The following is a 14,214-nucleotide window of genomic DNA, read 5'->3' as shown; positions in this document are numbered from 1 at the left end:
CTAAAATTGGGGTCCAGTCTTCATGGCAAGTTGAGGGACGAATGTCTTAAAAATGTCTTATATTTGGCATTTTATTTTCAATCTAAAATAGGTGCAGAATGGTGAGAGATACAGACTTGGGACCTTCGGGGGACCCCCCCCATAAGTTGACCCTGGGACCATTAATATGTCCTTTATTTTGCCCCCCACCCCTCTCCTTCCCCTCCAAAATCATATTTTTTTGGGATTTCTCGAAAACACGTCGTGCGATTTTTTTAAAATTCTGGATATGTTTTAGAGAAACATATAAATGGTCCCAGGGTCAACTTATGGGGGGTCCACTGAAGGTCGCAAGTACCTATCTCTCACCATTTTGCATTCAGATATTCGAACACATAAAAAAATGTTCTTTTTATTGCTCATTCTGCAAAATTTGAGATATAAAAAATGTCATATCGGTAATAACTGTTGAGTTCTACTTGTGCATACTAAAAATTTAGAACAAATTCTAGTCTGTAATGTTAATCACAGTCCATTTTTTAGTAATTAACTATCTACCGGAGCTCTTTGAAAAAAACGCGAAAAATGGACAACTTCAACATATCTATTCCTCAACTTACCATCGTCAAAGGATCCCCATATTATCCTTGAACATAGAGGACAGTTCATACATAAGATATTTGCAAATAACAAAAACATTCTCTGAAACCATTCCTTAATCCCTAAGTTTTCGCCAAACGTACGACTTATTTCGGAACGGAGGGAGTATTTTTTTGTTCTGTATTTATTTTAGAGTTATAAGCAGTGAAATTATCATACAAGTTTTGGAAAAGGGTCAATGAAGTCCACTTTATTATGAAAAATAAAAATTATTCATCATAATCGAATATTAATAAATATTACTATATTAATAATTATCGAATATTAATAAATTAGACCCATTTTGGAAAGAATTTAGATTTTTTATTGACCAAAATTCGATATTTTATTAACCAAATTTGATTTTTTACTGACAAAATATAAATACTTATTATTTATTTGTTTGTTTTTTTAATCATTTTCATTATTTAGTTCATCTCCGATTTCAGTGAAATTCTGATTGATATTGAGTCAGTTCCGTAAAATATATGAGAGTACGATGTTAGATTTAGCAGGAAACCTTGGACAGTTGAATTTTTAAGATTTTAAATTCAGATCATAGAAACACTTCACTTGTTTAACTCAGTTTTAAGTCAATTTATATGATACTTGACTACACAGTAAAAAAATGTGTAAAATTTTACTACTATAATAGTGCAAAATCGACCATTTTAGTTGTTTAATTTAAAAATGTTTAATAAAATACACAACATTTTGGTAATATATTGTCACGTGATTGAAAATTACCACTCTTATAGTTGGAAAATCTTCAGCAATGTTGTTTAATTTGAAAATGTGTAAAATCTTAACACTATAATAGTGTGAAATCGGATAAATTAATTATTTAATTGCGATATGTGTAAAATTTCTCACTGTTATAATCATAAAAATTTTTCAACAATGTTTCGTGAATTAAAACTGTTTGACAAATTCTAAAAATTACCACTATTATAGTATGATTACAGTTTTACACATTATTATAGTGTGAAAAATACACAACTTTATGGTATTTTTGTCACATGATCAAAAATTAACACTATTATAGTTTGATCATCATTTTTAACACTATAGTGTGAAGCCTTGTGTATTGTAAACAAATTTGTTGAATTTTAAAAAAAAAGTTGTTGAATTTTGAGACAAAAGTTGTTGAATTTTTAAACAAAAATTGCTGAAATTTTAAACAAAAGTTGTTGAATTTTGAGACAAAAGTTGTTGAATTTTTAAACAAAAGTTGTGTAAAAATTGTTGAATTTCCAATTAAGACTTATGCTTCAGTCGAGATGCTTTTCATTGGGCAAAAGTCATATAGAACATTAAATATTTATATGCATAATAAGTATATTGTGAAGATCCGAGCATCAGATGTAATCATTTCGCATTAGAGGGGATCCCGAGTAAAGGAAAAACCAATAAAAATGTCTAAAAGGGCAAAAAAAATCAAAATCTTCGAAATGAAAAGAAAATTCAACAATTCCAAATTCAACATCTTAAAATTCAACAACTTTAAATTAAACACTTTTAAATGAAACACTTTTTCCAAATTTAACACTATAATAGTGGTGTGAAAGATTAGACACTATAATAGTGTTAACTTTTTTTACTGTGTACGAGACATGTATTCCAAGTTCAAATGTTGCTTAATCTTGGAATTATTCTGACGTTAAATATGTTTGGGTTGTATCCAGCGAGCCTTCCTGAATTCCATACGACATGGGAACGAAAACTCCGTTCGTGTATAAAAAGGAATAGATTAATCTCTAGAAATCTTGCTTATCAGGAAGTATAGTTCCTTCATTATAACTAGCCTTGATGTATGGCTACATAAAATTCAAAGCTCTTTCTAATTAAAGCTAATTAAAATCTTACAAACAGGTATGCGAAACACCGATGACTTGCTTAGTGTGGCAGTTTATGCACGTGATCGCTTGAACCCCTATCTCTTCAATTACGCTCTATCCGTTGCACTTCTCCATCGTCCGGACACAAAGGACCTGCCTATCCCCAATTTTGTTGAAACGTTTCCGGATAAATTTGTGGACAGCAAGGTGTTTGCATCGGTTCGCGAGGAAGCTGCTATCGTACCGGTAGGCTCCCGTAGACCCATAGTTATTCCCCGTGATTACACAGCCTCTGACTTGGAAGAGGAGCATCGTTTATGGTATTACCGAGAGGACATTGGTATCAATCTGCATCATTGGCATTGGCACTTGGTATATCCATTCGAGGCTAACAATCGCTCAATCGTGGATAAGGATAGGCGAGGTGAATTGTTCTACTACATGCATCAACAATTAATGGCTCGTTATAATTTTGAGCGGTTCTCGAATCGTTTAAAGCGAGTGGCTAGGTTTAACAATTTGAGAGAACCCATTGCTGAAGGATACTTTCCAAAAATGGACTCATTGGTGGCGAGTCGGGCATGGCCTGGACGTGCTGCTGGAACAAAATTGAAGGACCTCAATCGTGACTTGGATCAAGTCAAAATGGATGTGAGTACATTGGAGCGCTGGGTAGATCGTTTCTATGAAACTATCCATCAAGGATTCGCTGTAGATACGCAGGGTAATAGAATTCCTTTGGATGATAACCGTGGGATTGATGTTTTGGGCAATATGATGGAGTCTAGTATCCTTTCGCCCAATCGACAACTCTACGGAGATCTTCACAATATGGGTCACGTCTTCATAAGCTATTGCCACGATCCTGATCATCGTCATTTGGAGTCCTTTGGAGTTATGGGGGACTCTACAACAGCTATGCGTGATCCTGTTTTCTACAGATGGCACGGGTATATCAATGACATTTTCCAGGAGCACAAAATAAGACTTCCGCCTTACACTGTGGCTGAATTGACCTATCCCAACATCAATATTACAAATGTGACCGTTCAAATGGATAATGGTGGAGATGCCCAAACCCTTCGTACCCGTTTCATGGAGAGTGATGTTAATCTCACTCGAGGATTGGATTTCGTTCCACGTGGTGATGTTTTCGCGAGGTAAGGATTAAAATCTTATTGATATGTGATTAATATAATTTCAATTGGTTTTTACTGCCTTTTTTTCTCCAGATTTACCCATCTAAATCATGAACCATTTACGTACATTATCAATGTTAATAATGGAAATAACGCCCAAGTACTCTGCACTGCACGCATTTTCATGGCACCCAAATTCGACGAACGTGGCACAGAGATGATGTTTAGGGATCAGCGTCATTTGATGATTGAACTTGATAGATTTGTCATTGCATGTAAGTATAGTAATTCTGGTACACATTACAAAGGAAACACAAAAAGCTTTTTGTCATCCTTTCCTGGCAAAGTGCCTTTTATTAGAACGCTTTACGTATATCCTGAAAGCTTGTTGCATTAACACGTTCAGAGTCAAAACACTTCATAAGTCCCATCGATTGTTACAGCGGAAGAGGTTCTTTTCGTAAAAAAATCTCTCGATTTGTGCACAATGCTGCAAGAGTGCTTTTATGATTTTGATGGACAAACTGTCATAAAATTCCATGATTCCGTTCAATTCACAGTGCAATATGGATTGGTTTAATTAAATCTGCCATTGTATGTATGTTTTGTATGTTTGCATCTAGATATTTGATTTGTATTTAATGCGGGAAAATGGTCGTGCAATACAATTACATAATCCTTTAAAAACTATTTGGAAAACGATAAAAAGCACTTAGAGAACGAAAACTTGTAGAATATGCAGAAAAAACCTAACTTTAGGGGGAGATGGGGCTACTTTGAGACGTGGGGCTACATTGTTATACGATTTTTTTTGCATATTTCTAAAGTAAACTGGGTTTTAACATGATGTAATTTGGATACAAAAAACAATTGTGAATCTAAATAAAATAATTGTAATGACCAGCTTCATTTAGACATAGGCGAAAAAGTCGTATAACAATCTAGCCCCACAGCTCAAAGTAGCCCCACCTCCCCCTAATTATATTGTTTTATTTTTTTTCATAATCACAGATGTTGCAAAGCTGTAAGATTATTGGTGAAACACCACCGATAGATCACATTTTCAAATGTTTAGAACATTTCTGATTCCGAGAATGTTAAATCACCTATCAGCATCTGATCTAGCCAATCTTAAATATTTTTGATTTTTTTGGAAAAATAGAATATTTTGACGCCATTTACGGTCATATATGCAAGCTGTTCACTTCAAAATGCTCCATTTTGACTGGAATTTCTCACAATATGTATAGAAGTTTAATGTAAAAATGTATATCATCATTTTGAAATTTCTCTTTTGAACATATTCGGAAAGAGTTGATTTGGCCCATCATTGTCGAAATCGAAAATGGATATTTCGAACTTTTGGACATTGAAATTTTGAAAATTTAATTTTAGTTTTAGATTTATTTTTGGACGCTTTTTATCTCGCTGGCGGGAAAAAACCAAGTTCTTTTCTGATTCTAATGGTACTAAATAATGTAGAAAGCAAAATTTAAGGATATTTCGAAAAAGTGAAAGAGGCGGGAGATATTAGTTGAATCTGACATCACTAACTTGTACGAATCATTCGACACTTGAGTTGCTCAGAGCAAGAGTGCGCTATTTTAATAGGGAAATGCATATACGAAGGTCCCTTTTCTTTTGAACGTTGAACTTCTATTGAAAATAAGCATTGAAATTTTCCCAAAATCAACAATTTAAATAATTAATTAAAATTATTTGAAAGCCCTTGAAGCATCTTGTATCTCGTGAATTTTATAATGTCACGGAATAATTTCAAATGCATAGACGAAAACTATACAATTCTGTCGACAGTCTTTGACTTTCATTCCGTAACATGAAATCGTAATTCCAACATAAAAGCCGATCTATAACACTGATATGACGTGCTGTTTAGCATGAGCAAGCCCTTCAAAATGTAAATCTTTATGATGATTCTGTAAAGCCCATAAATCAATCAAAATGCATTCAGGAATTTTTGAAGCACCACCAGCTGCTCTTTATGGATCTCAAAAGCACAGAAACTTGTGTGTCCCTGACGTGATTTGTGGCATTTCATTTCATTACTGTAAAATTAATTTTCTGAGTAGAATGGTGGGATTTTATGTGTGCTTGGGGCTGGCAAAAAAAATAACCTTCCCATCCAGGGTATAGTCCAAAGGGAATACAGAAACCCCATAATGGAACTTACATAGTTAGGCAAGAGTGCTCTAAAGATGGTACATCAGTTAAAGAGGAGAGACAAAAAAACAATTACTTAATTGTTTTGGGTAAGATGCTATTTCACCAGTTTGCAAAAAAGGATGCAAGGGATAGTTTCTTGAAATATTCAGGCTTCAATTGCAGATTTTGGGGGAAGCAGCATCTGGCGGTTTATAGGAAATTACAACCATGTATACCATAAATAAAGGGGTGGATTTCAGTGATTTCAGCTCACACTCTCTTAGTCTCTGTTTCTCATGTTAAAATACGCTGAAATTATACCGTCTTGTTTTTCAGTAATTTAATTGAAGTAAAAAATAAAAGAAAAGAAGAGTTTACTTACACATGACATCTAGAAGATAATTTTATAAATTTATAAAATTCAAAAAGAGAACATAAGGATTTATAATAGGGTTTAAAATAGTCAAAAATTTTAACATTTTTAACCCTTAAGATAGGGGATCAGAAATTTGGCATCTGAAAAATATTTTTTTCTGACTATTGAAAGGAAAACTCAACTTTAGACGGTCGTGGGAAAATTTCTTTTTAGGTCATTAGTAACCAAATTACATTTAAAGGATTACAAGAGCCTACATGATTTTATATCTCGAAATTTTTTGAAGTGCTACATAAGTTATATAATTGAATTTTTACTAAAAACAAAACGAAAACCCGTTCGGTCTTTTTAAAGTTTCAAAACCTTTCAAATAAATTTTAACGCAATCAACTAACAAATATTTCAGATTAAAAAAATATTTGTTGTAAACTTTCAAGTTTAATTTATACTCAAGACAAAAAATGTTTTTAAAGTATATATGTATGCTCACTCAGTAGGGGGTCTCAGTCAAAATCCCGAAAGACAAAATCCCGAACGACAAAAAATCGAAAGCCAAAATTCCGAATGGGCCGAAATCAAAAATTGTCAAAATCCGGAAAGCCAAAATCACGAAAAGCCAAAATCCCGAATGGTCCAAAATCCCGAAAACCAGAATCCCGAACTCCGAAATCTCGAAAAGCCAAAATCCCGAACGCCAAAATCCCGAAAGACAAAATCCCGAACGACAAAATATCGAAAGCCAAAATCCCGAATGGTCCAAAATCCCGAAAACCAGAATCCCGAACGCCAAAATCTCGAAAAGCCAAAATCCCGAACGCCAAAATCCCGAAAAGCTAAAATCCCGAACGCCAAAATACCGAAAGCCAAAATCCCGAATGGGTCGAAATCCAAAATAGCCAAAATCCCGAATGGGTCAAAATCCCAAAAGCCAAAATCCCGAAAGCCAGAAACCCGAACGCCAAAATCCCGATTGGGTCAAAATCCCGAATGGGTCGAACTCCCGAAAAGCTAAAATCCCGAAAGCCAAAATCACGAAAAGCCAAAATCCCGAATGGTCCAAAATCTGGAAAGCCAGAATCTCGAACGCCAAAATCCCGAACGCCAAAATCCCGAAAAGCCAAAATCCCGAATGGGTTGAAATCCCGAAAACCAAAATCCCGATCTGTAGATCTGTTGTAGATCTTGTGTTGAAATCTTTATCACGAATTAAGCTCCAAATTCCAGAAAAATGAAAATTTCGAAATGGGTCGATATCGTCGGTATTCAAAAGAGACAAATTGCGAATGCGGGTCAAAATCACGAAGATTCAAAATCTCAAATCGGTTGTAATCCCGTAAAGTGAAACTCTCGAATCAGTTGTAATTCTAAAGAGCCAAAATCCCGTTTGAGTTAAAATCCTGAAGAGGTAAAATTCTAAATGAGTCCAAAACCCGAACATCTAAAATCTCAAATGGGACGAAATTCAATTTGACCAAAATCCTGAACACTAGTAAAAGTAAAAGTATCAATTGATCCTTTTGCAAAGGATGGATCAAATTAACATGTTCTATTATGAAAAATGTGCATTCAAAGTTTGAAATTTGATCCATTCTTTGCAAAAAGATCAAATTTGGATAAATTCGATCCTTTTATTTTTACCAGTCAATAGTCAAAATCCAGAAAAGCCAGTATTCTTAAAAGCTCAAAATTCCAAAATGTCAAAAATGCGAATATTTGAATACCTTTTTGTGATTCCGTTAGGATAACAGGTACTGTGGAGTTCTCTAATCAGGATATTCAAGTTATTACCGATATATTATACCAAGTGTCAAACGGAAGAAATTTATTACTTATTTTATTTGATTTTCTTAATAGATAGCAGGGAAATTTTGGTTTAAATGCTACGAGTCAAAATTTCAAAACTCGACAATTTTAAAGAAAAACCAGATCGAACACATTCTTCAACATAACATAATCTAAAATTTAAAAAAATCTAATAAGAATTGTAAAAGAAAATGAATATTCTACTGTTCCACAGTCTCTTCTTTTTAAAATATTTTTGTAACATGAGATATCAATTTTAAACAAGTCATTTTTTTCAAAATTATGCATTATTGAGTGTTTTCGATTTTAAAGTAATTAAAAAACCATCACTCTAAGGTTTATGATTTTCCGAAGACCTTTTTCTCCGTAAACTGTTAAAAAAAAATGATTACTCAGAGTAACACAAAACTATAAATCTTTTTCATTTTTTAATTCTTTAACTTTTTAAAAATGATTGGGTCACCGGAGGGTTACCTAAAAATTTTTTTACGATCATTTAAAAGTGTATTTTTCTCTAAATATAGTCGGAAAAAATATTATTTCTAACCCCCTATTTTGGACCTTTTCGTCCTTAAAGGCTTAATAATAAAATAACCGATGTGTAATTAAATAGTGTCGTAATTAAACTCCATTATCCTGTGTTTCAGGTCGCCCTGGAGCTAATACCATTCGCCGTCGTTCAACTGAATCTAATGTGACAATTCCCTTCGAGAGGACTTTCCGTGATTTGGACGCCAATCGCCCTAGTGTGGGAACATCTGCCGAGGCCCAGTTTAATTTCTGTGGCTGTGGGTGGCCTCAGCATATGCTCATCCCCAAGGGTCTGCCAGAGGGTCTTCGATGTGAGCTTTTTGTTATGCTGACCAATTATGAGGAGGACCGTATAGAGCAGGATCTGGTGGGCACGTGCAATGATGCTTTCTCCTTCTGCGGTGTCCGTGACCGTTTGTATCCGGATCGTCGTCCTATGGGTTTCCCCTTCGATCGACTACCGCGCCAGGGCAGTGATCGTCTCAACACCTTCCTGACACCAAATATGTTTGTGGTTGACGTAAGCATCTTCAGTGATGACGCGCTTCCGCAGAGAGGCAATAGGACTTGAATTTCCTGGATTTATCATCAAAGATTCTGCCACAATACTTTAATGCGCAATTGCCGGAAAATCCCTATCCAGAATTTCCTTTTCATAGCACATGCACAGCACTATTATAGACTTATTGCACGAATAAAGCACCATTCAGGATAGGAAAGAATTCTTTTGGAACTTCGTGGGCTTAAGGGTGTTTGAATTCAAACTCTGGGCGGTGCTCTTCCAAAAAAAGCGCTTAACCAGCAAGTCGCACTACATTTGAATTCTAATCAACGTTAGTATACATCCCTAAGGAAACCGTCGTTCATCCTATGCAAAGTTATAATTTAAAATGTTCACCCTTTTTTTTGCTCCGCAATTTCCTCGTCTGAAAATGTTACAGAAGTAAATAACAAAGCTTTGTATTCACTATAAATGGCATCTTCACCCTTGTGAATTCCTGAAGAACATCATTTGAATAAAAATACTGTGCTGGGAATCTCTTGCCTAAGTAAAATTATTTACAGCATTTCACTACATTTTCATAACGAACTCACTTATAGACTTGATATCTTTCATCAATTTTTTTCGTTGGGTTTTGATGAGTTGGTAAAACCAAAACCCAATAGACTTATATATGAAAGCATATTTTCCATCAGTACAAATAAATTCCATTTTATTTGTAATATTCAAAACACCATCAGTTGACCCATTTTAGTTAACATTGCTCGATGTTTCCCATAAAAAGAAAAGAACACCCCGATATTTACTCTCCGTTGGCCTTTTTTGTATAGAAAATTTTTCGCTACACTTTTTTTCGCAATACCCTCAATACCCTATAATCCCATTGGCTTTTTTCTTTTCAGACTCTTCAATCTTTACCAAGATTCTCTTTCCTTTTATCCCTTGTATCATAAATAGGGAAGAAGCTCTTTCAATTATTCTGACAGTAATTTATTAGTTTTTAGAGTGAAAATTGAATGGATATCAAATTTGGAAAACTTCATTGGTAGACCCCGCAGTGTGAGAAATTTAAAGCTTTCACCATTTCAAGTTTCACCTAAAAGTTCAACAAATTGTGCCAGACTGTGTAAATATTTCATCCCTCGAAACAAGAGTATAGATAAACTTGTGAATGACGTGCTTTCGCGTGTATTTGAATAAACTTTTAACGCACCTTGCTCTTCTCTAGGTGTTAAAGAAGAAACTTGAAGTGAGATTTTCTGGATAATGTATGTTATTGAGCAAATATGAGAAGATTGGTGTAAATTATGATGAATTATAGAACACTTGTTGGAATAACGTGTAAACTGTTATTGATTTATATTCTAGTTAAAAAGTTTTACGGATAACTATATGTATATTAAATTCTATTTAGCTTTGATTTCATTGAATTAATTGATCCTAGGAATAAGTTGTGATAAGTCGAAAGTTTCAAAATTTGATGAATTCCAGGAATCAAAGCTTCAAATTTCAGCTATTAGACAGCCCTTTAACGTCGAAAGTTTAAAGGAATTCAAGCAAGAATTATTATTCTCATTAATTTTGACCAATTAATTTTTTTTAAAAATTTTATTGAGTGTTTCTTAAACACTTCATTTTAAGATTTTTCGAATAGTTTCCCTTTTAGAATTCATTTATTTTTTTTCAAAAATGACCATTCGGGTTAAAAAGTAACAGAAGGCAGAATGTACAGAAGAAAAGGATGACAAAGCGTTCCAGCTTTGAGGAATGCTCGAACTTATGACATAGAGAGCTCTCCCTGAATTAGGTGTGATTCCTTCATAATCACACCTATTAGTTTTTCGAATGATCTTTTGGTTTTTACTCATCTACTAGAGATTAAATTCCTTCATAAACCACAAAAGCATTTTAAAATCAAAAATTCGAAAAGAAATTATAATTTTAGAATGTTTTGCCATGAACTACAAGCATACAGAGAAACAAAAAATGTAAATACGAGAAAGATAAGTCACTTTCAGATATTTAACCGATTCATTACTGTTTTCAAGACCAGTTAAACTTTGACTTTCGAAAATTCAAGATGGCGATTTCTTTGGGTCATAGGTATCATAATAATCATAATAATGTTCATATAAAAATCATAATATTGTTCCTTGAGTCGACTTATGGGGGGTCCCTGGAAGATCGGAAGTTTAAATCCCTTACTGTTTCGCCTCCAGATGGGTAATAAGTTTACGGACAGAAAAAAGAGTATTTAAAAATTATTGGTCATTTACGGCTATTTCACTGATACATCACCGATTGCGATCAATGCAGTCGGATTGAAAATTTAAAGACCTTTCCAAAAAATCTAAATTTATCCAAATCGGTTGAGAAATAGACCCCATAAAGTGGTAAAAACTTTTTCCTTCAAAAATTCAAGGCGGCCGGCGATAATTTTATATCATAAGATAAAGTGCTCTCGAGTCGACCGGTTCCTCGACTCGACCGGTGGTCAATATTTGAATGTTTTAATGGTGAATTTCTATAAAATTGTCACTGATTCGTAATTATTTATGGAATAATTGACCTATTAATGTTAGATCATACGCCAAATATTAGTGCAAATATAAATTGAATAAATAACTCTACCGGTCGAATTGAGGAACCGGTCGACTTGAGGGCACTTTACCTTAGGTATGTTTGGACGAAATGTTCACCTAAACTACCTCTAAAACACATCCAAAAATAAAAGAAATTATGAACCGTTTTTGAGAAAAACCAAAAAAAAAAACATGATTTTGGAGGGGTTGGAGAAGGTTGGAAAAAAACGTCTAAAGATATCGTTTTTTTTATTTGGGGTTACCGAAGCCCGGAACTTAATATCTCTTACCGTTTAAGCTCTAAGACGGTGACAAGTTAAAAAAAAGTCGATTATAACTGTTCTCTCTTTGAGTTCGAGCTGTAAAAAACTATTGGAGAATCTCTGGTAAAGCCAGGTAAAGCTAATTTCTCGACAAGATAGAAACAAATTATCTGTGACACAATTGTAGAGTGGTAAATTTCCTGTCAGGTGTTATAATAACTCACAAAGAACAAAAGTGTCCCTTGTGCCACAGTTTCTCTCAAGTTACCTATTAAATTGAAAAGAATTAAAAGAATTTTTTAAGAGTTTTACAAAAAAAGTCAAAGTCGTTTCTAGTTAATCGGTTGCTGGACACACTTACGACTTTAGCTGAGATAATTACGTTAAGCCGTCTCTCGACTTAAGTCGTAAGTGTATTCAACATATTACGATTGTCATCAGAGTTATCAACATACGGGCAAGCAATGACACACCCTATTACGGACTACAGACCTATTTCAGGTCTGATTTTATTTTTATTTCTTTATTTTACTGATTTATTACTGATGACCGATTATAACATTTTATGGGCTGCAGACTTGAAATTTAACCCAGTTTAGCTCAGAACCAGCCTTATTTCTGAAACAATTTTTATAACTATTAATTCACATTAAGAGTGAAATTAAGAGTAAGCATTACATTATCGAAGAACTTTCTTCAAATGAAGTATTATGGTACAGTGTTATTTTACTTAAGTATTTTTCATCCTTTAAACCCGTTTATGGTCTTTTCTACATTTATTAATTACACAGTGCTGAGGTAAGTAAATCAAAAGTCTTCGAGTCCAGAAAAATATACAAGACTAAAAGGAAGTCTTCAGGAAGTAAAAAACATATTTCATAGTCAAAACAGAGGTTTTAAAATTATATGCGTAACATTTTGCTCTATACATCGTCTTATATTTTCCGGGTAATTTGTGTTACAAATACAAAACTTCAGGTTTGACTTAGAAACATATAATGAATGACCATTTGTGAAAAGTTACACAGAGTATTGATTCTAGGGTATTTTTTTTCTCTGTGTACTTGATAACAGAGGAAAGTTGTGCAGGGCAAAGATAGAGAGGGAATAGAACTCTTCACTTTCCAAATAGGATATTCTAATTCTAAATTTAGCGTACAAAATACATGAGTATTACATTTATTACAACATCAGAGACTAATGTCCTTGTATGAGAAAACTTTTCTCTGGAACGTCCTGTTTCCTGGAAATTTTGATGACTAAGACTAAAGAAAAGTACTTGTGTAATTTTCTAGTCTTTATTCATATATCTTTTAATGATCAGCCAAGTCTCTCTTGGAAAGAATGTGATTAAAATTTTTTGCACTATTGTACTCTCGCTATGAATAAATATTGGCACTATAATTATCATTGTGCGGTTTTCCTCTATAAATTTACTTCTCCAGTCGTCTACATTTTCATTTTATTATTTTTCCTCTGTGCTTTTGGTTCAATCATTTTAATACCAGTTTTCGTTCCACGAATATGAATTTTCTAAAATAAAAGAATTGCATGGTAGACAAATAGAAAAATGCACGCAGACTGAGAAATTGAGAAAAAACTTTATTTTCTTTTTAGAGTTCTCTGTAATCAAACACAATATTTTATGAAAAGATTTGTACGTTTTATTATAGTTCAAGGATTATATGTTTCTAGTTGGTCGATTAAAAGGTAATGATATTGGAAAACAAACTTCTAAAACAGGGTAGAATCTGGTAGAATCTCCTCGTTAAAATGATGTTATGAATATTAATTTGAAAGTAATATATAGTTGAGTTCCCTTTTGATTTAAATTTATTCATAGAACAAATTTCTCACGTCTGAAATTATTATAAAATATTGGAACATTATAACACTACGGTTCTATTAGTGTCCTAGCCTTATTCACTTTGAAACTTTTGAGTGGAGAATAGCGTATATGGAAGGTAAATCTGTAAAATTTGTTTGCTCTACAAACAATTGATGTTAGCAATAACATGGAGAACATTGGTACGTCAGGAAGGAGCTTTATAATTGAATAGGTGTTCTGGTGACGATGCTTATCCAAAATGAAATGAAGCAAATGGAGTGCCATTTCCCTTGGAGTGTAATTAATTTTCTAGAATGAATTCTGCTCAAACCTTCAGCAGTTCAACGCTGCTGTCATTTTAACGACTAACTAACAATTTTACCTAAGCTAGTGGTAAATTCCGAGCAGGAATTAAATTTCTAATAATAATAGTATAATGTGATAAGTAAATACAATAAATACAATTGAAGGTTGATTTTGCACGTGTTTCCCTATTTATACGTAATTCATTCTTATTCACAGTTCACAGATATAGTAATATTGCGGTTCGGTTATCCACCAATGATCGACC

The 14,214-nt window shown here is 33.6% G+C and overlaps 2 protein-coding genes across 2 annotated transcripts in view; one reads left to right on the top strand and one right to left on the bottom strand.

Moving 5' to 3' along the window:
• Positions 1-9,190, top strand: part of LOC129805400 (phenoloxidase 2) — a 10,667-nt gene extending 1,477 nt beyond the window's left edge. The window contains exons 2-4 of the mRNA XM_055853284.1: positions 2,491-3,616; positions 3,689-3,870; positions 8,585-9,190. Of these exons, the coding sequence (XP_055709259.1) occupies positions 2,491-3,616; positions 3,689-3,870; positions 8,585-9,039 (1,763 nt within the window). The 3' untranslated portion in view covers positions 9,040-9,190. The remainder of the gene's footprint in view (positions 1-2,490; positions 3,617-3,688; positions 3,871-8,584) is intronic.
• LOC129805401 (tachykinin-like peptides receptor 86C) overlaps positions 1-14,214 on the bottom strand; it is a 50,496-nt gene that overhangs the window by 22,731 nt on the left and 13,551 nt on the right. The window lies entirely within an intron of this gene.

This window comes from Phlebotomus papatasi, chromosome 3, assembly GCF_024763615.1.
Source record: "Phlebotomus papatasi isolate M1 chromosome 3, Ppap_2.1, whole genome shotgun sequence".
NCBI classification, from domain to species: Eukaryota; Metazoa; Arthropoda; class Insecta; order Diptera; family Psychodidae; genus Phlebotomus; species Phlebotomus papatasi.
Note: the sequence above shows the minus strand (reverse complement) of the source record. Positions and strands in the feature narration are given on the sequence as shown.